The 23,236-nt window shown below is 34.7% G+C and overlaps 3 protein-coding genes across 3 annotated transcripts; all 3 read left to right on the top strand.

The window, feature by feature from the left end:
* The first annotated feature begins 137 nt into the window (after positions 1 to 137).
* LOC145316065 (uncharacterized) lies at positions 138 to 7,648 on the top strand. Its single transcript, XM_080156354.1, has 14 exons — positions 138 to 376; positions 670 to 726; positions 1,048 to 1,230; positions 1,852 to 2,209; positions 2,651 to 2,732; positions 3,301 to 3,514; positions 3,957 to 4,041; positions 4,406 to 4,519; positions 4,751 to 4,890; positions 5,093 to 5,288; positions 5,492 to 5,661; positions 5,940 to 6,024; positions 6,792 to 6,890; positions 7,284 to 7,648. The coding sequence occupies exons 3-14, from the start codon at positions 1,184 to 1,186 to the stop codon at positions 7,353 to 7,355; spliced, it is 1,662 nt and encodes a 553-aa protein (XP_080012480.1). The 5' UTR covers positions 138 to 376; positions 670 to 726; positions 1,048 to 1,183; the 3' UTR covers positions 7,356 to 7,648.
* LOC145316064 (ATPase family gene 2 protein homolog A-like) lies at positions 7,595 to 12,269 on the top strand. The gene is made up of 8 exons (XM_080156353.1): positions 7,595 to 7,728; positions 8,385 to 8,499; positions 8,836 to 9,802; positions 10,118 to 10,203; positions 10,379 to 10,565; positions 10,838 to 10,906; positions 11,010 to 11,313; positions 11,646 to 12,269. The coding sequence occupies exons 1-8, from the start codon at positions 7,671 to 7,673 to the stop codon at positions 12,236 to 12,238; spliced, it is 2,379 nt and encodes a 792-aa protein (XP_080012479.1). The 5' UTR covers positions 7,595 to 7,670; the 3' UTR covers positions 12,239 to 12,269.
* Positions 12,269 to 22,742, top strand: GluProRS (Glutamyl-prolyl-tRNA synthetase). The gene is made up of 11 exons (XM_080156352.1): positions 12,269 to 12,432; positions 13,321 to 16,715; positions 17,219 to 17,361; positions 17,588 to 17,686; positions 19,399 to 19,485; positions 19,862 to 19,954; positions 20,234 to 20,350; positions 20,516 to 20,668; positions 20,895 to 20,996; positions 21,194 to 21,967; positions 22,304 to 22,742. Exons 1-11 carry the CDS (start codon positions 12,269 to 12,271, stop codon positions 22,514 to 22,516), a joined length of 5,340 nt encoding a protein of 1,779 aa, XP_080012478.1. The 3' UTR covers positions 22,517 to 22,742.
* Positions 22,743 to 23,236: the final 494 nt, after the last annotated feature.

The following is a 23,236-nucleotide window of genomic DNA, read 5'->3' as shown; positions in this document are numbered from 1 at the left end:
CGAATAAATTTTACTTTTCAAATAAATCTTGTTATTTACTGGTTGCACATGAGACTCTACCTTTTTACCATACTTAGATTTTTTTTCAAACAAATTTTCAAATTTTATTTCATCCCATGATTCCTAATCTTATTTAATAAACCTTAGGGCCAAGTACTGGTAAAAGATGTTCCGACCAGTCTGACAATAGCTCACACAAACGTACCAGAACAGAATATGAAACTGTACAGATAGCTCCTAATGTTATAGAACTTGACGAAGATTCCGACGATGACATTGAAGTTCTGGAGGAGAGGCTAGCCAAGAATAATGGAAATAAAGAAAATAGAATTTATTATGAAAATGTTTCAGCTCTCAATAGCAAGACGATAATAAAGTAAGTAATGTTTTTAACTGACCCCTGGTTTTTGAATTTTTATTTTTCAGTTACAAAATTTGGCTCATATATGAACTTTTTCAATACCTAGTGATTCCTATATATGGCAAGCAACACACAGTTAAAATCGAAACATTTCTATAAAAACACGAATTTAAAGGTATTCTATACAATATACATTGTATTGCCTAACTTATTCAGCTTTGCTTTCAATCTTAGTATTTGGTATAAAAATATGATAAATAAATATAAAATAAAGATATTAAGACTTTAAATATATGTAATTATTTTAGTGTGAACATTGAAGATTCCGATACAGAGGATCAACAAAGTAAAACTGACAATGAAAGGTAAAATAATGATTTAATTGTCAAGCCAAAAAAAATTTTTTATGGTTTTTCTAAAACCTACAGAAAATCCAATATGCCAAAAAATAATCTTTGTTTAATTTTAATACGTGGCTACTTAACCATCTTAAAGAAAAAATTAATATTTCTTAAAAGTCATAACAAGAGGTGCATATATTTCAATCTAGTATTCTCAGTTGTGCAGTTGCTTTTCAACTTTTTTGCCCGTCCCTTATATTCAAATGAAAATTTATAATCTTAATAAAAAGATATATTTCTTATTAATCTCTATTTTTATATTATGGTTTACTATTCTCTTTACAGTGTAAACGAGGATAGCCAAGAAGAAACAGTTAACGAGGAACCAGTTGATAATGATGTTAATGAAGACGATGAAATTGAAATTATTGGAGCAGGCAAGCATCAACCTAAGGAGGTGGTCAGCACTAAGAAATCAAAGATGTTTAAAGAAAAGTTGGACAAGATGAAAGCAAGAGAAGAACGGAGGTTTATATTGATTTCATTTAAAGAAAGATATTTTTGAATAATGAACATCAATATCTCAACAAAATTTCCTTAGCTATGCCTATATGTATATTGTATACCTAGGGATAGAAGGCACAGATTTGCAAGTGTTGTTTTTTTGTTAGCGCACATTCCCCATTTAAAATTGATCATTATTATATTTTAAAGCCATAACCAAACCAGATTTTATGATATTATTCAACTATTTCTAATGAATGGAAGCTAACTGTAAAATAGTATTTTCTTTAGTACGAACAATAAGCGCCCTTCAAGGGCATAAATATCACTGACACTCCCACACACCTTCATTTTTTAAATAAAATTAAAATAAGGTGTAGGAGTCAATTTAGACTAACACTTGCGGAGGGGCCCTAACCTTGCGGGGGTCCTAACCCAGCTGGACCACAAGGTACACAACATATAACCAAACCTGACCAAAAATAGTAAACCAGCTAAAAACTACCTAAACCCAAATCTTCAATTTATTTCAAAAGGGCACTTTTACTGAAATTTCACCAGGAATAATTCCTGGTAATTAAGGATAAATTTATATCTGATTTTCGAATGGTCTGAAAAACATGAAATTAATATAAATAATGAAAGAGAGAACAAAGAGGCAGCCAAGCAGCGAGCCTCACGGAAGTCACGTGACAGCAGAAGCCCTGACCAACAGGCTCCAGAACAAATACCAGTCATCCCAACTATGATTCTCAAGAAAAATATACCAAAACCTGACAAGCCAATGAATACTTTGCAGGCAGATGATCCTATGTTTCAAAGACTTTTGATGTCTATTAATGACAAGATGGAGTATACATGGGATTGTATTGAAGTTTCCTATGTTACCCGCAGAACAGCCAAGTATGATAAGCATAGGGAGAAGTTACCTGTTAAGAAGAAAATAGTTCCTGTGGAGGACGGAGTCATAGAGGATTTCTTCAGTGAACGATTTGAGAAAAGGGTAAAATTAATTTAACATTATAATTCAGTATAATATATCTCTTTCCCCTCAAATTTGGTATTTACTTAGAACTTAAGGTATCTTTACTCTAGCTTATATAAATGAGAATCAGGGTTGTATATTTTCCATAATTCAAATTTCCAGCCCCAGGGGGCGGGGTGTTAAAATATAATACACCACTCTGCTGAGAAAATATTTAGTTTAAAGAATTATCCCGCCTTCAAAAAGTAAGAAAAAATAACGAAAAAAAAATCATTTGTTTGTAAAATCTTAATAGTATAGGTAAGTGGAGATAAAATAGGAATAGGATTAGTTAAGTAGAATAGATGTAAGAAAAGATAAAGTAAAATGGGAAATGAGTACTTTTAAAAGTACTTCCAACCTTGGTAAATTTGGACTCAAGATTTCTTTATCTTAATGCAATATTAATGTATTTTTTAGGTAAACGATCTTGGGGACGAAATGGATTTGCTCAACATTTCTCAAAATGAGGATGGAGCTAGAACTACTGTAGCACTCTCAGGTACAAACAATGCAAAGCTTCTCCATATCTAAGGTCTGCTAGTATGTTTTTATATGAGTTGGTCCGTCCATACATCGATTGATTATCAATATCAATGATTTTGAGGGGGTTCAAACCTAAGGATTCTTGGAGTAAATCGAGACAATTTGTACAGTCTCATGGGAGTACCTTAGTAATCTTTGGATTATATAAACTCTTTAGTGCTTGATATTAAATCCTGCAGAAAGACCTTCAGCTATTTCACGTTACACGTTGTTGTGTTAGCCATAGTTTTTGCATGTATTTATAGGAATAAATACATAGGGTGTTATGTAGAATATTTTGTTATTAGCTCTACGTCTAGACGTCAGATAGATAATTCATCCTCGAAATGAGATATGTATTCATAACCAGAGCTTTGTTATTTATCCGATCAAATCCAAACCCTAATAAATAACGGCTAACGAACTACTTGCTTACAAACTTCTTTACGATTTTAAAGTTACGTTACCTTTAGACCTTTTTAAAGTCAATGCTAGTATTGTTTTCTTTTATTCTATGGATTATTTTAATTGTTTGATTTATTTAGAGAAACTGGAGTACCTGAATAGTCACACAGACCTGTACACCCATCCAACCAGCTTCATACTTCACAACATAATGCGGCATTTCATTTGGAATCAGCAAGTTCCCTCGGTAGCCATAAAAAGCTACCAGTATATCAACAGGATTATGTTTCATTTCTTGGGGACAGCCAAGGAGAACAGAGAGGAGTGGCTTTATCTTATACTAACATCTATAAGGTAAGATTTAGTACTAGTAAATGTTAGTGTTGGAGTCAATATCAACTTATTAGAAATAGTAAGATATTATTTACAGGAGTACAGTATTCAAAGATTACTTATAATGGACAAAACATATATTTGGTTTCGAAATGGACAATCCTCAACATCTTTTTTTTGTACACATGGGATTAATTCTTACTCAGGTTTAGGTAACCAAAAACAAAATTGATCAGTTTTTGATTACAGCCGCCCCTAACAAAACCAAAAATCATAAATAAATCAAATTTCAAAGAAAAAACAACTGAAAGATAATTTATTGTTTATCGTTTGCAGGGTAATAATATATGCAAACAAAAATTGCTTTTCTTACATAAAGATTCAAGAGCCCTAAGAAACAAAAAAAATCGTAAATTTTCTCTCTGATTAAATAGAGATTTATTATTCTATATTTGTGTATCAGGGATAGCACGACAAACCAACGGATAGATCTGGAGTCCAGCCCTGATATTCAATCATGTTACCAGTTTTTCTCCAGAGTACTTCAGGTTAGAATAGTTATCGTATTATAGACAGCTCAACGCGGATAGTAAAATAAAAAATTATAAGATTAAAAGTTATTCATCAAATCGAAAAAAAAAGGTTTTTAAAGATATATATTATCACATTAAAGTAAAAGAATAGAGGGGGCAGGGGTTAAACAACTGTATATTCACGGGGAAAGGCCCAGGTACCGACTTTCAATTTGGCCGATAGCGTCGGATATGTTGTCGGACACATCCATGTCACTACAAAAAAGCCGAAAGCAATTTGGAACAGACGAATAAGGTCCACTTCACTGGAACCAGGTAGTTGTCTGGGTTATAAATCTAACTCATGCATTTATTATTATAACATTTATTTCTTTTACAGAGGGCAACAGAGGATGACCACTTGTCTACTAGGTTGATGCTCAGTTTAGTGGTCAACATTTGCCAACGAGATTTTGAAATATGGTGGAAACATCATAGACAAACTAAACGACAGGTATTACAGTTTAAAAGTCAGTACTGAAATTTATACAAGACCGAAAATGGTTATAGATAATTAAAATGTTTTAACATGAAATGACTAACATATATTCATATCGAGCGAGATATGTTGATTTAATTTTCGTTGTACTCTCCCTCCTGGGAAAGTTGAAAAGTATAAAATGGAAAATGGGTTGAAAGATTGTTAAGTGTATGAAAGTACCTTATTATGTGACATGATATTTAGGATGACCGAGAAATCTCTTATCCAATATTATTTTACCTGTTGAACGGAAAGAGAGACCTTCAAAAACACATAAATGAATCCGTGTTAAAACTATATGAGTACACAGTAAACAAAGATGTACAAGTTTCAACTGATGCCAGGTATTCTCAATATTTTATATATTTATACATATATTTTTAAAAATATAACTTTGTGAACAAATTCAGATGACGAACTCACTTTTTATATAGATTTTTAAAAGTGTTTCCCCCCCCCCCCTTCTCCCACCAATTATAAAATTCATCTTTCTACAGAATTCGCGGTGTTCATAGTTTTTTAGCATTAAACAAAATTTGTGTTTAGGAAACTGGTTTCAATGTGTGCAATGCTCTCAGCCTATCGTGACATGCAAGAAAACAAAGCGGGTCTAAATACTACAGGACTAAAGCATGATCTTGCCAAGAAGATTTCAAACATTTTTCTGAAGATAGCTGATCTGACTGACAATGAGATGTTCATGGAGATTAGTTTGCTACAACCGAGCTGGCTTTCACAACAGGTGCATGGGCAACATAAAAACTAACCAACCATTGAATAAAAGATTATTTTTATGTATGCTTTTTCTATCTTTTACATAACCCACTCCGAAAACTGCGCAACTTAGCAAAATATTTACACCTTTTTCCGATACTACATAAATGTCCTTTTTTAAAAACAAGATAGGGATTATGTTTGATTTCTCATGTAATGTTCTTTATTAAGGTTTCTAAATTATACTTGGAAGAGAAGAAGAAATTGAAAGTAAACTCTGTGACAGATGTGATAAAAAAATCTTCAGAACTGGCAGACTCCTGTGATAGTAACCTTATTTTAGTCCTGGACAATTTTCTCATCAAGTCTTTCGAGTCCCTGCATATTCATTCAATTGCTAGGTATGACTTAGGTTTTTAAAAAAGGATTAGCTCCATGAAAAGGGTAAGGTTTTTAGTCAAAAAATGAATTAATCTAAAAGTGAGTTATTAGCAATTAAGTACTAAATAACATTCAAGGAACTACATCTTTTGAAAAGCTTTGTTTTTAAATTTTTATAAAATTGGCACCTGTAAGATTGCTAAAATAAACTTTTTACTCTAAAATTGAATTAATTGCCTATTGTTCTATCCCTTCATCCCTGGAACCATTCTAGATTTGAATAAATTCATTTTTAAAGGACCCTTTGGCACCGCCAGAATTCAGACTCAGATTATCATGTCTTCACAAATACCTCTAAACTAAAGAAAGACACAAATAAACAGGTAAATTTCTTTAAAATTCTTGTGCTTTAAATGCAAAGCTTTTCTATAATTAAGGTAGGTCCGTACGTCCGTCCGGAACTGTTAGCTCTTTTTGTTGAGTTAGACATGTTAGAATTGTCCCATCGGGTTGCATGATGATTCCTATAACAGTTAGTTACGATTTAGGAAGCGTAGCAACTTTAAAATCGTTACCAGAAAGTCCGTACGTCCATTTAAAACATGTTGTTTTTAAAAGCAATTTTTATCCCATTCATCTGATTTTTGAAATACTGATTCCTATTACAACAAGGTAGGTACAATGTTATAAGCGAAGTATCTCTTTAATCAAGTCCTAAAACTGTAAGTATTCCTTAAATAGTATCCTTTATGTAAGCAGTTTTGCATCAAATTTACTTACAATTTGTTTAGACGTATACATTTATATTCTGCTATTTTGTTTAGACTTATACATTTATATTCTGCTTTTTCTGTTCTAACATTCTACATAATTGTTAATGTTGTCATTTCCTTGTTTTTTTTAATATCACTTGAATGTTTTCTGCTTAGTATTACTCTTTATTTCTATTTATTCCTTGATTTAATAGAAATAGTAGAAATGGCATTCAGATTTTTATAAGTCAAAATATTGTCAAGGATTACCAGAACGAGTAACTTGTCCAAGAGAAACTGTGTCAGATTAATAATATTGATATTTTTTTAATACTTGTCATATTTTTCGATTTAATTTTGAATAACATCTACCTATTTTAAAAGGGATTATTTTTTAGGAAAAGAAAACTAAGGTTTGGAAGCAGACAAATGACGTTAAATTCTCAACAGCGACCATTATTTCGGATATTAACTCCATGGTCGGTGTTATAAACAAGGTTTGGAATAAAATTTACTTTTTTTGTCGTTGGTGGATTTATAAAGTTTGAATGTAATTGTTAAGTAACATAAATTTTAAAGTGATTTTAAAACACATTAGGAGTAGGGAAGATGAATTTATTATTATTGTTCTTTTCCTTAAATCCCTGATTAAAATATGGTAATAGTTATTTATCGTATCTTATTTGAGACAGCTTTCAGTGGATATTAAAATGAAAAATATTTTTAAAAAACTGGTATTGATATTATGATTTTTATCCTAATTTTAGTGGAAAACTGTGTTTACATGATTTTTTGGTACGGCTAGGAACTGGTTCTAATTCAGCGGATATTAATCGGTTTCGAAGTCATACTGGAAAAAAACATTTATAAAATATTGTTTTTCTTTTCAGGATCAAGTTTTACCCAAGGCTGGAGTTCTAAAATGTCTCGTTTTCAACATGAGTGCCCCAGATAAATTCTAATACAAATATTTAGATTTATGCTATATTTATGTATTTTTTCAACAGAATAAAATAAAATATATATTATAAATTAATGTAATTTTGTATAATGCTAAAAATCCTTATTGTGAGGGTTCGTGAATAGTTTGTTTTTGTTTATTGATTGATTGCGCGCAGTTGCGGCATATTTTGGCATGTTGTTCAAGGAAGCGGACCAAACTTTCACGTTGTGTTAATATTGCATCAGACACTATTAAAACCTTTTGAACTGGATTAATTGCTAAAATTTTGTGGTAATATTATTTTTTTTCAGATGACACCGTAAAAAATACCAATATGGGACAGAAAGTTAAAAGTAAACAGAAAATTGACTGGATATTTTGTGAGAAAACCGGTATTAATATTTCCTTATTTTTTTCCCCTTTAATAGATCAACTTTAAAAACAATTTACTGCTGCATAAATTACGATTTGAACAAAATTGCACTTGTTCTGATGAAATAGATTAAAAGAATTGAGTAATAATGAGAAACAAAAACAAATTTAGATTCTATCATATTTAATCTTAATAATCATTTGACCTTGAAAATAACTAATGTAGGAAGTTACTGTATAAGGGACTATTGTGTCCTTATTGTAGCAACCTAGACTGATAAAGGGCGTGGTCGATGTTTACAAATATAATTTGGGATCATGGAAAGAAAACATAGTAGTGCTTTTCGTCGTATTTTCACAGCTTTTCTCCTATTTCTAGGTCCTACAGGGGGCTCTAGTCCTGCGGGACAATCATTCCTAAAATAACTTATTTAAAGCTACTGTTAAATATGACGTTACTCGCTACTTCGTTTTCTTACCATGGTCCATAATTTGTTAATGTCAATTAGCAGAAAGTTTCATTTATCGTCTTGTATCGTTTCTTTAGACAAAATTAATCAACACGAAGAAAAATGTTTTTTTTTTAATGTATTCATTTTCAATAATTGGTTAGGTGCATTTGGGTTTGTTATCCAGATTCTTCTCTTGACCCAATATTTATTAATATATTATTAAGGAATTGGTTACCATTCATCTGATGCGGAAACTTTTAACAGTTGGTCACAGGACAGTTCATCCGACACCTCGCACATACAACCTCCATTTCCGTCAATTATTCATAAAACATTCAGGTAAGGCATGTTAGAGGCACTTGTAATCGTTTAACTCCGACTTCTGCAATCTGCATGCTTTATTTTTAAAACTATCAAAAAACTAATTTGTAGATATATCGTAATCTCATAAAATAAGAGAAACGTATACTTTCTGTCATATTTCTGTTTTTTTTTTTTTTTAATTAACGTTTAATATCTTTAATACTAACATACAATTTCTCTCAACTACTGTGTATGAATCTACTACTTATGTAAGTTGTTAATGTTTGATTTTATTAAATTGATGTGTTAAAAGTTATGGTTTTTTATAATCTATCACTTTATCTAAGTTTAATCAGAATCGTGTAATTTTAGGTCCATTGTATCATGTTCGGACAAGAAAACTTTAGTACCAAGCTTTGACAAGTTTGCCAGCATTTATTTGCCAGTGCAGGTATGTGTGCACTGTGAAATTGGATTTGGCAGCCATGTTCTTGTCACCACACCCAGCCAGGAAATTGTTCTTCGTGCCTTTACTCAAAAAGATGTGAATCACTGTTTGGTCACCCGGAATTCTTGGCTGTTTGAATCTCTAAAGCGAAGTAAAAGTATTTCCGGCGACAGGCCACAGGAAGTTACTGTTACAAGGTTCAATGGACATGTTGCTACCCCAAATAATGTTACAGTTGAATTTATACCTAATCTGGACAATGACTCTGATATGACTGGTGTTCTTAATAAGTTCAAGTTATTTTTAGTGGATAAAATATTAAAGACAAACAGTATTTTACCATTTGATTATTATGGGAAAATGTTTGATGTTTTAATCCACGTTCCAGAGTTAGAAAGTGACAATTCTTTGAGTGACAACTTTGGTGACATGAGCTTAGCTGATTATATAACATCAACTCCTGTAAAAAGAAAAGGAAGTTCATCTAAAGATAAAGAAAATTATTTTACTATAACAACATCTACATCATTAAATCTCCAAAATGATAGTAAAGAAGATGATAATTTACCAATTAAAAATGTTAAAGTTGGTGGCCTATCTAAACAAATGAACATTTTGTTAGAATCATGTTCTGCCATATTCAGTGACAGCCAAGGCCGTGGAGTAAATGGTATTTTATTATACGGGCCACCAGGCGTCGGTAAATCCATATTAGCTCTGGCTGTCTGTAGCAAATTAAAATGTAACTATCGCATCATCTCGGGACCTGAATTGTATTCCAAATATTATGGGGAAACTGAAACAAAGATAAGAGATTTATTTAGTGAATGTGACCGACTTGCTCCTTGTGTTCTTGTTCTTGATGATCTGGACAGCTTTGCTCCTAAAAAGGTAAATTACTCTTTGGCATTGTAAGTTAAGTTTTGCACATGTCCAGTCTCAAATCAGTTTTGAATTAACCACCATTATTTGGTCCAAATATCAAATTTCAAAATCCACTATTTTATATTTATGGTTTCGGTTCGGTAATTTAATTTGATTAAGTGTGTTGAATTTTTCCGGCATAAAACATGAAAAATATTTAGTAACAAAAAAACTGACATCATACCGAATGATACCTATCTGATCCAATGTAAGTTTATCACACATGATGTCTTTTATTTCATCATTTTTATTGTCTGAAAGATTACTTAAATATTTGTGTAGGATGGTGATATGATGGGAGATCAGGAAAGAAGAGTTCTTTCAACCCTACAAACATGTCTCGACAGAATTAAGATAAATCAGTCAAGGGAGCAGGAAAGATCTTAATAGGACTTTTAATTTTTTATTTCATTTCTAACATGCGTATTGAATTTAACCTGCTGAATTCGCAATTTGACTCATCTACATAGATTACAAGATAAACAAAAGTTTTGAGTAATTATCTTGTATTTATTGTTCTAATTATTCCTGCTCAATGTGTAGAGTATTTGTATTGGCGACAACAAGTAAAATTGACAACATACCCACAAGTTTACGGCGGCCAGGTAGACTTGACCTCGAGCTGGAACTTGCTGCACCAGATGTCGAGGCCAGGCTGGAGATACTGAATCTGTACCTGGATACTACGCAACATACATTGTCTATGGATGATATTAAGCTCATAGCAAGGGTAGGGCATACATTGATTTAGCGGAGCTGCTCTATAATCTTTGATGTCTTTGTTTGTCTGACGGAAATGTTACGGGAAAACGTGCTAAAGGTCATGTTTTTTATCTAAACATTGATAAAGTATTATTTGTATATTTACCATTTGAACTTTAAACGTGATTCAAATTTTAATTTCTCGGTTGTCATTTTATGTCATTACTGTGCTTACTAGTTACTATATATCTTTCCTCATTTTAATGCACTGCGTTATATAAATATATATTTCCTATTTAGGATACACATGGATTTGTTGGGGCAGACGTTTCAAATCTATTTTCTACGAGCTTACTGTTTGCTCAAAAGGTAAGTTTAATGTTATCTCATAGAAATATTTTTTTAACGCCAGGGTAATATCATTATTTTAGTTTTGTTATGTAGTTATATTATCTAACTGAATTTTTTTCAGAATGGTCATACACTACAGATGTCAGATTTTGAGGCTGCCAGAGTTCAGGTGAAGCCAAGCGCTATGCGAGAGGTTCAGGTTCAAGTACCATCTGTTACCTGGGCTGACATTGGAGGTCTGCAGGATCTTAAACTAAAGCTGAGACAGGCTGTGGATTGGCCTATCAAGCATCCTGAAGTGTTTACAAGAATGGGAATAAAGCCACCACGCGGGGTCCTGATGTACGGACCACCAGGATGTTCAAAAACTATGATTGCTAAAGCATTGGCCAATGAGAGTGGCCTGAATTTTCTTTCAATTAAAGGTAGGTTTTAAAATAGTCTAGCTTTCAATGGATTAGTATCCTATTAAAGGTTATGTTACCTTATTAAATATTTAGCAACGTAAAACTTATTACATTTTTGTTAGTTTAGTTTTGATTATTTTTACTGCTCAACAAAACGAAATTAACCCTCTCTCTCTTTACTTTTGAGCACTAATTAAAATATTGTGTATAGTATTCATACAACCAAAAAGGCATGTAACCACTTTTTATTCATCCTATTATAACATCTTATTAATGGGTTTGATTACGAAGTTTCATTTTTTTAGTTTTCTTTTTAATTCTATATTTTATTAAATGGTTTATTTTTTCAGGACCTGAGTTGTTCAGCAAATGGGTGGGCGAAAGTGAAAAGGCAGTGCGTGATCTTTTTCGGCGAGCCAGGAGTGTTGCTCCATCCATCATATTTTTCGACGAGATCGACGCCCTGGGAGCTTCGCGTGGCGCTGGCGGTTCCAACCAGGTAGCAGAACGTGTCTTGGCGCAGCTGCTTACAGAAATGGACGGAGTAGTTAGCCTGGCAAACGTAACAGTTGTAGCCGCCACAAACAGACCTGACATGATGGATCGAGCCCTGCTAAGACCTGGCAGGCTAGACCGGGTTGTGTATGTGCCGCTTCCTGATATACAAACACGTCGACAAGTATTAAGCATACACACAAAAAATATTCCCATTGATGAAAGTGTTGACCTTGATGCTATAGCAGAGAACACAGAAGGTTATAGCGGCGCAGAAGTTGCAGCTATTTGTAATGAAGCAGCTTTAGCTGCTTTGGAAGAAAAGACTGAAGCTGATACTGTAACGTCGCAGCATTTTAACAAAGCTCTGTACAATGTAAAGCCCAGAATTAAAGCTGAATTGATCCAAATCTACAACGAATTCCAAAACAAACACGATAAATCTTGAGACAAAAAATTTATGTTATTTATTTTCAGAATGACCAAGCTAAAAGTTAGCAAAAAATGTCCGGCGGTGGGTGCCCTCGCAACGGCGGAGGCTGTGAAAGGAAGCATGAATATTGCTGTGACCTGGGCAGATGAAACATCCTACACCATGGATGGAGGTTCTATTGGCTCCACAACTGCTGTTGGTATTGCAAGGTAACAACATTTAAGAGCAATAAAATGTCGAAGATTTATTTCAACATAAGAAAAACATATTCACGTATATTCACCCCCCCCCCCCCCCTGCCTTTAGCAGGGAATATATACCCTTAGTTGTTTTTGTCATTTTTATCTGGCTATGAAAAAACAATAACAATATAAATTATACCTAATGTTTTCACATACAAAGATAATTTTATGATATCTTCATAGCTATTTATCTTTGTTAAGTAGTATGAAATATGTGTGTCCGTTTTATTTCTTGAAATAAAATTAAATTGCATAAAATGTGTTGCCGAGTAGTTATAAAGAATTTAGGTTACGAGGTTACACTGTGTCTTGTGAAAAGTAAAGTTACTCTATACAAAATGCTTTTAAAGCTAGATTTCTTTCCCATAAACGTATGTTTTGTATGTCTAGACACAAATATTTCTTGGGACGGATGTTGCTGCTAAATATTTAAGTTTAAATGTTCGACCCAAGTTAAAATGTAAATCTCAAGACTAAAAACTATGGGGGGGGGGGGGGAGGGAATATTTTGAGCAGGGGAAAAGAAATAAATCTTGTGCAGAATATACACCCCTGTGTAGATTAATGTGAATTTCAAAAATAAGCTAACTCAGTGATGAAAATCTCTTCTTGAAGTCCGTTTTTTAGTATGGCTTATTTCAAAATGAGGTACTTTCGTACACCTTACCTCTTCCCCAATGGCACTTTAATCTTTATATGAATTATGAACTTTAACTGATAAATTTATATAATAGATTTGTCATGCCGTGACTTTCACCAAAATACGCCTTTAGATAAAAATTATTATCTAAAAGTCTCTTTAAAAATATTCGGGTTGAGTTGTAAACATATTATTATTGATGATTTTACTTGTAGGTGTATTGCTAGACAAGTATCATCTACTGGCCTCTACGGACAGGATATTCTCAGCCAGACCGAAGTTGATCACTGGCTATCTTTCTGTCTCGGACCCCTGTCCTGTTTGAGTGAACTTAAGAATGCCATCAGCTATCTTGACAATGTTTTGAAGCCAGCCACATTTTTGGTCGGTAAAGCTGTCACAATTGCCGATTATTGTGTTTTTGGAGCACTTAATAGAAGTCCACAGTGGCTGTTTATGGTTGAGAAAAATCAAGCACCTTCAAGCCTTCTGCGTTGGTATAAAATGATGTCTTCTCGTCCCGAGATTCAATCTGTCACCAAAAGTCTTCCCGCAGAAGCTAAAATCACTCCTGCTCCACTTGGTGATCCTAACAAGGAGAAAAAGGAGGAGAGCGCTGGAGGAAAGTTTGTTGATCTGCCTGGCGCTGAAGAGGGTAAGGTTATTGTCAGATTCCCACCAGAGGCCAGCGGATTCCTTCATGTTGGCCACGCCAAAGCAGCACTTCTCAACAATCACTACAAGGAATCCTTTAAGGGCAAGCTTATTATGAGATTTGATGACACTAACCCTGCTAAAGAGAAGGAGGAATACGAGGAGGTTATTCTTGAGGATCTCAAAATGTTACAGGTCAAGTATGATCACTTCAGCAGAACTTCTGACCATTTCGAGATTATTTTGATGTATTGCGAGAAATTGTTGAAGGAAGGTAAGGCTTATGTCGACGATACAGACGCTGAAACTATGAAAGCAGAGAGAGAGGCTAAAAAAGATTCAAAGAACCGTAATAATTCTGTAGCTGTTAACATGAAAATGTGGGAGGAAATGAAGAAAGGCAGTGATGTTGGAGTCAAGTGTGCTGTACGTGCTAAAATTGACATGCAATCAGCTAATGGTTGCCTCAGAGATCCTACCATCTACAGGTGTAAGCCTGAGCCCCACCCTGCCACTGGAACAAGATACAAGGTGTATCCTACCTATGATTTTGCCTGTCCAATTGTTGACAGTGTGGAGGGAGTAACCCACTCTTTAAGAACCACCGAGTATATGGACAGAGACGACCAATTTTACTGGTTTATCAATGCCCTTGGATTAAGAAAGCCGTATATTTGGGCATACGCAAGATTAAATCTGACTAACACTGTAATGTCTAAACGTAAGTTGACCTGGCTTGTCGACGAGGGTATTGTTGATGGATGGGATGATCCACGTCTGCCAACTGTACGCGGAGTTCTCAGAAGAGGTTTGACTGTTGAGGCCTTGAAACAATTCATTGTGGCGCAAGGGTCCAGCAGGTCTGTTGTCTTCATGGAATGGGATAAGATTTGGGCTTTTAACAAGAAAGTTTTGGACCCTGTTGTACCCCGACATACAACCGTTGACAGATCATATCGTGTTCCAGTTAACGTTGCCGGGGCTAAGTTAAATTCAATCTCCGCCGCTCGCCATCCAAAGAATCCTGATATTGGCGAGAAGACTGTGTGGACCGGACCTGTTCTGACTATTGATGGCGTAGACGCTGAACAACTTAAAGAAGGAGAGAATGCTACTTTTATCAACTGGGGTAATTTGATGATTAAAAAGTTAAACAAATCAAACGGCAAAGTTGTTTCTGTCGATGCAGAGGACAACACTTCAAACAAGGACTTTAAGAAAACTTTGAAACTGACCTGGCTGTGCGAAAATGAGGAAAAATCTCCATTTACACCATCTCTGCTGATTTATTATGATCATATCATCAGCAAGGCCATTCTTGACAAAGATGATGACTTTAAGAATTTTGTTGGACAGGACAGCAAGCATGAGGTGGAGATGCTTGGTGATCCAGAGCTCAAGAACTTAAAGAAAGGTGACATGGTTCAAATTCAGAGGCGAGGATATTTCATTTGTGATGTTCCATACGCTCCCTATGACCAGTGTGTTGGTAAACCTAGGCCTGTTGTTCTGATAGCTATCCCAGATGGTACCCCTAACAGCTATGGGCCACCAGGTAAATCTGCTGCTCCAGCCGCTCCATCTAAAGCTAAAGAAGCTGGTGGAAAGTCAGCAGGAAAGGCTAAGCCACAAAAGGCTGCTGCTCCAGCTAAGGTGGAAGGGGCAGGGGCTGTTGATAAAGTGTTAAACGACATCAAAGCCCAAGGTGACAAGGTTAGAACAATGAAAGAGGCCAAAGCTGACAAAGCATCTGTTGGTGAAGCTGTCAAAATTCTGCTTGATCTCAAGGCGCAATATAAACAGCTTACAGGCAAGGATTGGACTCCAACCGCGACAGCGCCGGCTGCCGCACCTGCGGCCGCAGCTGCTCCAAGTGCTGCTGCTGCAGGAGGTGTTGAAAAAGTGTTAAACGACATCAAAGCCCAAGGTGACAAGGTTAGAACAATGAAAGAGGCCAAAGCTGACAAAGCATCTGTTGGTGAAGCTGTCAAAGTTCTGCTTGATCTCAAGGCGCAATATAAACAGCTTACAGGCAAGGATTGGACTCCAACCGCGACAGCGCCGGCTGCCGCACCTGCGGTCGCAGCTGCTCCAAGTGCTGCTGCTGCAGGAGGTGTTGAAAAAGTGTTAAACGACATCAAAGCCCAAGGAGACAAGGTTAGAACAATGAAGGAGGCCAAAGCAGACAAAGCAGCTGTGGGCGAAGCTGTCAAAGTATTATTAGATCTTAAAGCCCAATATAAGCAGCTCACTGGCAAGGACTGGACTCCAAACGCAACAGCACCGGCTGCCGCACCAGCAGTCACAGCTGCACCCAGCGCAGCCGTTGGAGGTGTTGACAAAGTCTTATCTGACATTAAGGCCCAAGGAGATAAGGTGAGAACAATGAAGGAGGCCAAAGCTGACAAAGCAGCTGTTGGTGAGGCTGTTAAAGTTTTGCTTGATTTGAAAGCTCAATATAAACAGCTAACCGGCAAAGACTGGACACCAAATGCTACAGCTTCCGCTGCCCCAGCAGCTGCCCCTAAGGCAGCTGCTGCTAATTCTGCCAGCAGTGGTGGCGCATTTGCTGATATTAACAACAAAATTGTCGCTCAGGGTGACATTGTTCGCAGGCTCAAAACAGAGAAAGCTGATAAGACTGACATTGACGCTAATGTCAAGATTCTTTTGCAACTGAAGGCTGATTTCAAGGCATCGACTGGTCAAGATTGGAAGCCTGGTATGAATCCACCAGAGCCAAAGGCAGAGAGTGGATCATCCGATCATCTTGATTCCAAAATAAGAAGCCAGGGTGATAAAGTAAGAAAGTTAAAGGGCGAAAAAGCTGACAAGAAGGAGATTGATGAAGCTGTTAAAGTTTTGCTTGCTCTCAAGGCTGATTTCAAAGCGGCCAATGGTATCGATTGGAAGCCAGATATGCCTGCTGCGGCCAAGACTGTTCCAGTCAAGCAAGGTAGTGGTGGTGGTCATTAAATTGTTATTGCATGTAGAATTATGTTTGTCTTCCCATTTTTATTTTGGTTGTTAATTTTTGTTTAAATATTTGTATTATATTAGGCATTAAAAATCACCAAATTTCCTTTCCAAACACATACCTAGCATTACATAGCTCCATTTTGCACGCTTGCAAGCTTCTTATTAAAAATTATCTTTGCGCTGAAATATTGCCTTTAACTTAATTAAGAATAGTAATAATATAATTATTACATTCATAAAACTAACACAAGATGTGATCTTAAGATTAATTTTGAATGTTGTAACTATTTCAAAATATTCTAGTCCAAAAACATAATGTTAATTTTGTTAATTGGATACCGTGGCTGTAGCATTCAAATTGTAAAACTTGTTAAAGAAACAAAATCCTCCAAATTTTACCAAGCAAATTTATAATATTGCAGATAAGTAAGAATAATAGGAAAGTAAGTAAAGATAAAATGTCACCACCCCTTGACTCAGAACCTGTTGCTGCTGCTGCTGGGCCATGCGCTGAGATTAATGCCAAGATTACTGAGCAGGGAAACCTTGTAAGAGATCTCAAGTCTAAGAAGGCCGACAAAGGAGAAATTGACGCAGCTGTCAAAGTTCTTTTGGATCTTAAGGTAAGTTTTTACCAATTTTTTTTCAATTCTTTACAATGTATCACAATCATTTAACAGTATTGATTATGGCCGATAATTATGAAATATATGTTTTTACAAGACTTTTTCTTGAATAAAATACTTATTTTCGCCAAAACTTGTATCGATGAATTATTTTAAAAAAGAGAAGTTATTTTTGTTTTTTTTTCAATCCTGAAACAATATTTTATTAGACTTTTACATTTAGGCTCAGTACAAGACAGCCACAGGAGAAGATTGGAAGCCCGCAGGTGGGGCACCAGCTGCTAAGCCCAAGCAGGAGAAAAAGGAGAAGCAAAAAGAAAAGGTAGAGGAGTAATCATTAATTCTTGTTTATATATGAATGTGGTTATGGTATATGATAAAAGGTATATGGATAATAGAATATTATGATAAAACTATTATATTTCGTTGCATCAATAATTCATCTGATCTATATGCCCTATTACCTCATATTGTTACATGTATCGTTGTTATCCTTTTTGTGCTGAAAATAGAAAACATTGTTTTATTAAAAATTAGAGATATATTGTTCTTTATTATCTTAGAGTGTATTCTATTATTAGCACAAAGGATCTAAATATTATCTACTTTTATAAAAAAAATAATACCTACTCTTTATACTGGCCTAAACTTTTTGTATTCTTAGAAATGCATGTTTTTTTTACAAGTTGTGGAATATACTCTTTTTTTCTAGTCTCTAGAATAATTTTGACTTTTCTGTAAACAATGCGTCTATTACTTATTCTAAAAAATTTAAAACAAATAAATCGAGTCTAAATATTCAATTGTTACATAAGTAAGTGAAAAAAACGGATATTTTTTTCTATGAACTCATTAAATAACATTAAAGGACAAAAACATTTTCACCATGTGTCGAATTAATCTTGTAATGGAGACTTTCACAATTCCATCTAAAAGTTTAGATGCTAAATATTTTATTAACTTTTAAAAAATTATTATAACTGAAAACTTTGGCGCTTTAAAGGCTTTGCCCACAAGTATCAAATGTCTCCTAAATGTATTTAGGCACATATTGTTATAATGGTTATATATGATCCCAGGGGTTTTATTTTCCAACTTAGTTATATTTTGGAAAATATACACCCCTGACATGACCTTCCTTAATCTTAATTATTTCTGTATGTCGTGCATGAATGTTAGATGGAAACTTGGGATGGAATAGTAGATGAACACTCAGTTGAAATTTACTTGAAGATCCTTAAATTATTGGGAATGATTTTTATTGAACACTTAATCCAAAAGGATCTTTAAATAAGTTATGAAATCTTAGAATTTTGTGTCATAAAACCATATCTCACGGTGTTCTTATGAATCTGCAAAAATAGATTTTATTTCACTTTATTGTAACGTTATCATTTGACTAATTGTTAAAATCTTTAGGTATTGGATCTATTACTTAGGTTTATTTTGCAGCTTCTAAAGATTGCCCTTTCTAATTCTGATAGGATATTCATTATTGAATTATCTCCATTGTATTTGATTCTACTTAGTTGCTATTAATGAATATCCTGAATAGGGATGGCAAGGGACCGGATTCGGATTTTTAGAAGAATCCGTCCAAAAAAATGGCGGATTTCGGATTCCGGATTCTAGCAATACTTTAAAAGGCTTTTTTTTAAATTAAGTGCTACATATGTCCTTAAAATTAATGTTCTTGGTGTTCTCTATAATTCACTTCCGAGAATTGAACCAGATTTAAAAAGATTTTATATTTAATGATGATAATCTTTGCCTCAAAAAAGGGGGAGTTGAAAGAAAATAACTCAAGACTCTAATTTTAGCCTACATATTAAGAATCCGAATCCGCTATTAAAAAATGGAATCCGGATTCGGATTCCAAAATTGACCAAAAATTAGGCGGATCCCGGATTCGGATTGCCAACCCTAATCCTGCAGCACGTCCTTCTCACCTTTTTTTTCTATAAACTTGCACGTTTTCATATTTCTTAGATAAAAAACAATCGCCAAAGTTAAAATGTTTTTTGCTGGTTTTAGCCCGCCCCAGCGGTACCCGCGGCTGGTGTCACCAGGCTGGGAATTGAGGCCAAGAAGGAGGACAACCTGCCAGAATGGTATGCTCAGGTAAACCAACCTTACGTGTTTCAAGTTATTGACCAAAGAATAGGAAAGATAAAAATTTATACATGGGCATTGGGAAAAGTGAAATATTGAGGGAAAAAATCTGAATTGTTAAAAAGATTTATTTGGAATTAAAATAATAATCTTCCCCAGTTTTACCCCTTGTATGATCTTAAATATATTTTATATTCTATAAACTAAAAAACTAATAATTAGAAAGTTATCTCCAAAATGAAGAACGGCTCATTTTCAGTGGGTGGTTACCTTTTTGAAGCATTTAAGAGGAGAAATACAATTCTTTCTCAGGTTTAGTCGTGTTTCTAAAAGCGTAAAATAAAAAGCTGTGTACAGAATACCCAATCTCTTTACATGTTTAAAGGTGCTAACAAAATCTGAGATGTTGGACTACTATGATGTGTCTGGTTGCTATATCCTTCGTCCCTGGTCTTATGCCATCTGGGAATCTATTAAGGTAATTATTATGAGATCATAACATGTGATATTAAAAGGAGTAAGTATTTTATTATGTAGCTGTGGTTACACTTCAAAAAGTTGAATCTCCACCCAGCTTTAAAATTATGTACTTTTTACTTTACAAATGACTCCATCTACCTGAGCATAAAAGGCAGTATACAGATATTTTCCAGCTAGTTGAATAACTTAAATCATGGTCAAAATTCCAACCATTCTAAACATATTTACAATCACTTTTATGGATTTAAATTAAAACTTATTCTTGATTTTTTTGTAGGACTTTTTTGATGGAGAAATTAAGAAGCTTGATGTGGAGAACTGTTACTTCCCTTGCTTTGTCTCTAAAGCTGCTCTAGAGAAAGAGGAGACTCATATCGATGATTTTGCACCCGAGGTATTTAATTAGCCTTTTCAAAAAAAATATAACCACCTAATTTTAATTTTATAAGCCCCACCCCAACTTTGGCGATATTTTCTTGTTTTGATATTATGGTCAAATAATGATTTACTTAGAAAGAATCCCAAAGAAAACAAAAACAAATATTGATTTTTCCCTTAGGTTGCCTGGGTGACCAAATCTGGAAACACTGACCTCGCTGAACCTATCGCCATCCGTCCAACCAGTGAGACTGTCATGTATCCAGCTTATGCCAAGTGGATACAGTCTTACAGAGATCTTCCAGTCAAGCTAAATCAATGGAATAATGTTGTGGTAGGTTATCATTTTTATTTAGTATATTTGATTATCATTCTGTTTCTTGAATGATAATATGAGAGGCCATGGTTTTAAAAACTGAGCACTTGGAAGCTGACATTTAGAAAAATCAGTAAGAATCTCATTTCTTTAATTGCCACTAGCAGTAATTTTCTTTTTATGCCAACTTCAAAGAAAATTTTACTTAATCGCCACCTAAAGTTTATCCAACCTTTTTTTTCAGAGATGGGAGTTTAAACATCCCCAACCATTCCTAAGGACTAGAGAGTTCCTCTGGCAGGAGGGACACACGGCCTTTGCCACCAAGAAGGAGGCTGAGGACGAGGTAAGCAAAGCAGTTAATGAGGGTGCTATGACGGATAACACATTTTTCAACGAATATTTGAATTTATATAGAAGGGTAAAATAATATCTTGTAATAAGATTTTACAAAATCAGAGAAAGCTATAATTATAACTTCTTATTTACATTAGGTATAGGAGTAAAGAAGTGTTACTTAATATTCATTATTTTTAAATTAAGGTTATGGTTATTCTAACCCTGTACAAGCGAGTGTACGAAGAACTGTTGGCTGTCCCAGTTGTTCCGGGCAGAAAGACTGAGAAGGAGAAATTTGCTGGCGGAGATTTTACAACCACCATTGAGGCCTACATTGGAGCGTCTGGCCGTGCCATCCAGGCAGCCACCTCCCATCACCTGGGCCAGAACTTCAGCAAAATGTTTGACATCACTTTTGAGAACCCTGAGACTGGAGAGAAAGAGTTTGTGTATCAGAACAGCTGGGGTATCACCACCAGAAGTATTGGGTGCATGGTCATGGTTCATGCTGATAACAACGGTCTTGTCCTGCCACCGAAGGTGTCCAAAATCCAGGTTGTTATTGTGCCCTGTGGTGTAACAGCCAGCTTGAAAAAGGAAGACAAGGATGCCTTGTACAAGGAGTGCGAGGACTTTAAGGCAAGATTGCATAAAGTTGGTGTCAGAGTCAAGGAAGATCTTAGAGAAAATTATTCACCAGGATGGAAATTCAACCACTGGGAACTGAAGGGAGTCCCAATTCGTGTGGAAATTGGACCGAAGGATATGAAAAATAGTCAGTATGTTGTAGTCAGAAGGGACACGGGAGAGAAAATTGTGATGAAGAGAGCTGGGGCAGAGGATGACATCCCTGCAATGTTGGACACCATCCAGTCATGCATGTTTGCCAAGGCCAAAACTGAGATGACCGATCATATCAGAGTTGTCCACGACTTTGATGGATTCCTTAAAGGACTGGATGAGAAATGTTTGTTACAGGTAAAAAACTAAAGTTTTAAAAGTCAGAGAAAACAAAATAAGGATTGTTGATAACAACCTTGAGCTACCATTTAAAGTAAGTCTAAGGCACTGACATCCCAACTATTTGATAACACGACCTAAAGTCTTAACACTGTTCGGCAATGACGCCTTTAAATGGCCAAGAATAAGATATTGCCTCTTTTGTTGTTTAACATCTAGGATTTTTAATGGTTTTTCGAATCTCCCTAACAACAAACGGATAGTAATGTTTTAATCATATAAATATTCAACTTAAAAGTTTTTTTTACCACTCCATAAAAGAATCTAAAAAACTTAAACCAAAATTATTTTTAGACACCATTCTGTGGAGAGGAGAGTTGTGAGGACCAGATCAAAGATTTGAGCAAGAAGGACTCAGACCTGGAGCCTGGAGCACCCAGCATGGGAGCTAAATCTTTGTGCATACCCTTCAAACAGCCTCAAGAGTTGGCGGCGGGAACCAAGTGCGTGCGCCCTGGCTGCGAGAATGCTCCTAAGTTTTACTGTATGTTCGGCAGAAGCTACTAAAATTAAAAATGTCCCCTATGATTTTTACCATCAAACCAGTTTCCTTTTTTTTTACCTTTCTCTTGTTTTTTTATTTGATTTAGCTCATATACATCTTGTTAATAACTCATTAAAGCATTTCTTTAATTATTAGGTTAATCAATATTGTATTATTTGATTATCCATTGTTATTTATTTAATATTACCAATCTATAGTTCTTGAAATAAATTTTATCCTTATCATCAATTTTATATGTATTATATTATTACATACATGTTATGGAATGCAAAATTCTTTATTATAAGAGTTGAATAATCAGTATTTATACGCTTAGTGATTTTTTAAAGATTTTTAAGTATAAAACATCCATGATCAAAAGGTTGAGTTTTGTGGTCATTCAATTAAATATGTAGGTAGTCTTGATTGAATTTTCATTATGGCTTCGAAACCGATCAACAATTGCTGGATTAGAACCAGTTCTTAGTCATATTGAAGATTTATGTATAGTTTTATAGATAATTTTCCACGAATATTAAACTAAAAAGCATAAAATTAATACCAGTTTTGTTGGCCTGGGCCTTCGCCCCTTGGGGCTATCAAAATTTTAAAAGTTTTGAATCTTACTATAGGCAAAAAATACCTAATACAATGCGACAAATGACTATTTTTTTTGAAGTATTTGTTTAAAAGAATTAACCCGCTTTTTATTCTCATGTCGAAATTCTACCTTTGGCAGCTAG

Source organism: Acartia tonsa, chromosome 4 (genome assembly GCF_053477335.1).
Source record: "Acartia tonsa isolate MP-2025a chromosome 4, ASM5347733v1, whole genome shotgun sequence".
NCBI classification, from domain to species: domain Eukaryota; kingdom Metazoa; phylum Arthropoda; class Copepoda; order Calanoida; family Acartiidae; genus Acartia; species Acartia tonsa.
This window is presented reverse-complemented; position numbering and strand designations above follow the sequence as displayed.

What these genes read in the sequence shown, in the direction of transcription:
- LOC145316065 (XM_080156354.1), top strand. Translation starts at nt 1,184, where the DNA reads ATGTTTAAAGAAAAGTTGGACAAGATGAAAGCAAGAGAAGAACGGAG. An exon ending in AAAGCAAGAGAAGAACGGAG is followed by an intron (nt 1,231 to 1,851) that starts GTTTATATTGAT and finishes AAATAATGAAAG; the next exon opens with AGAGAACAAAGAGGCAGCCA. An exon ending in AACTACTGTAGCACTCTCAG is followed by an intron (nt 2,733 to 3,300) that starts GTACAAACAATG and finishes TGATTTATTTAG; the next exon opens with AGAAACTGGAGTACCTGAAT.
- LOC145316064 (XM_080156353.1), top strand. Translation starts at nt 7,671, where the DNA reads ATGGGACAGAAAGTTAAAAGTAAACAGAAAATTGACTGGATATTTTGT. An exon ending in ATTATTCATAAAACATTCAG is followed by an intron (nt 8,500 to 8,835) that starts GTAAGGCATGTT and finishes GTGTAATTTTAG; the next exon opens with GTCCATTGTATCATGTTCGG. An exon ending in ATTAAGATAAATCAGTCAAG is followed by an intron (nt 10,204 to 10,378) that starts GGAGCAGGAAAG and finishes CTCAATGTGTAG; the next exon opens with AGTATTTGTATTGGCGACAA.
- GluProRS (XM_080156352.1), top strand. Translation starts at nt 12,269, where the DNA reads ATGACCAAGCTAAAAGTTAGCAAAAAATGTCCGGCGGTGGGTGCCCTC. An exon ending in AGGAGAAGCAAAAAGAAAAG is followed by an intron (nt 17,687 to 19,398) that starts GTAGAGGAGTAA and finishes TGCTGGTTTTAG; the next exon opens with CCCGCCCCAGCGGTACCCGC. An exon ending in ATGAGAAATGTTTGTTACAG is followed by an intron (nt 21,968 to 22,303) that starts GTAAAAAACTAA and finishes AATTATTTTTAG; the next exon opens with ACACCATTCTGTGGAGAGGA.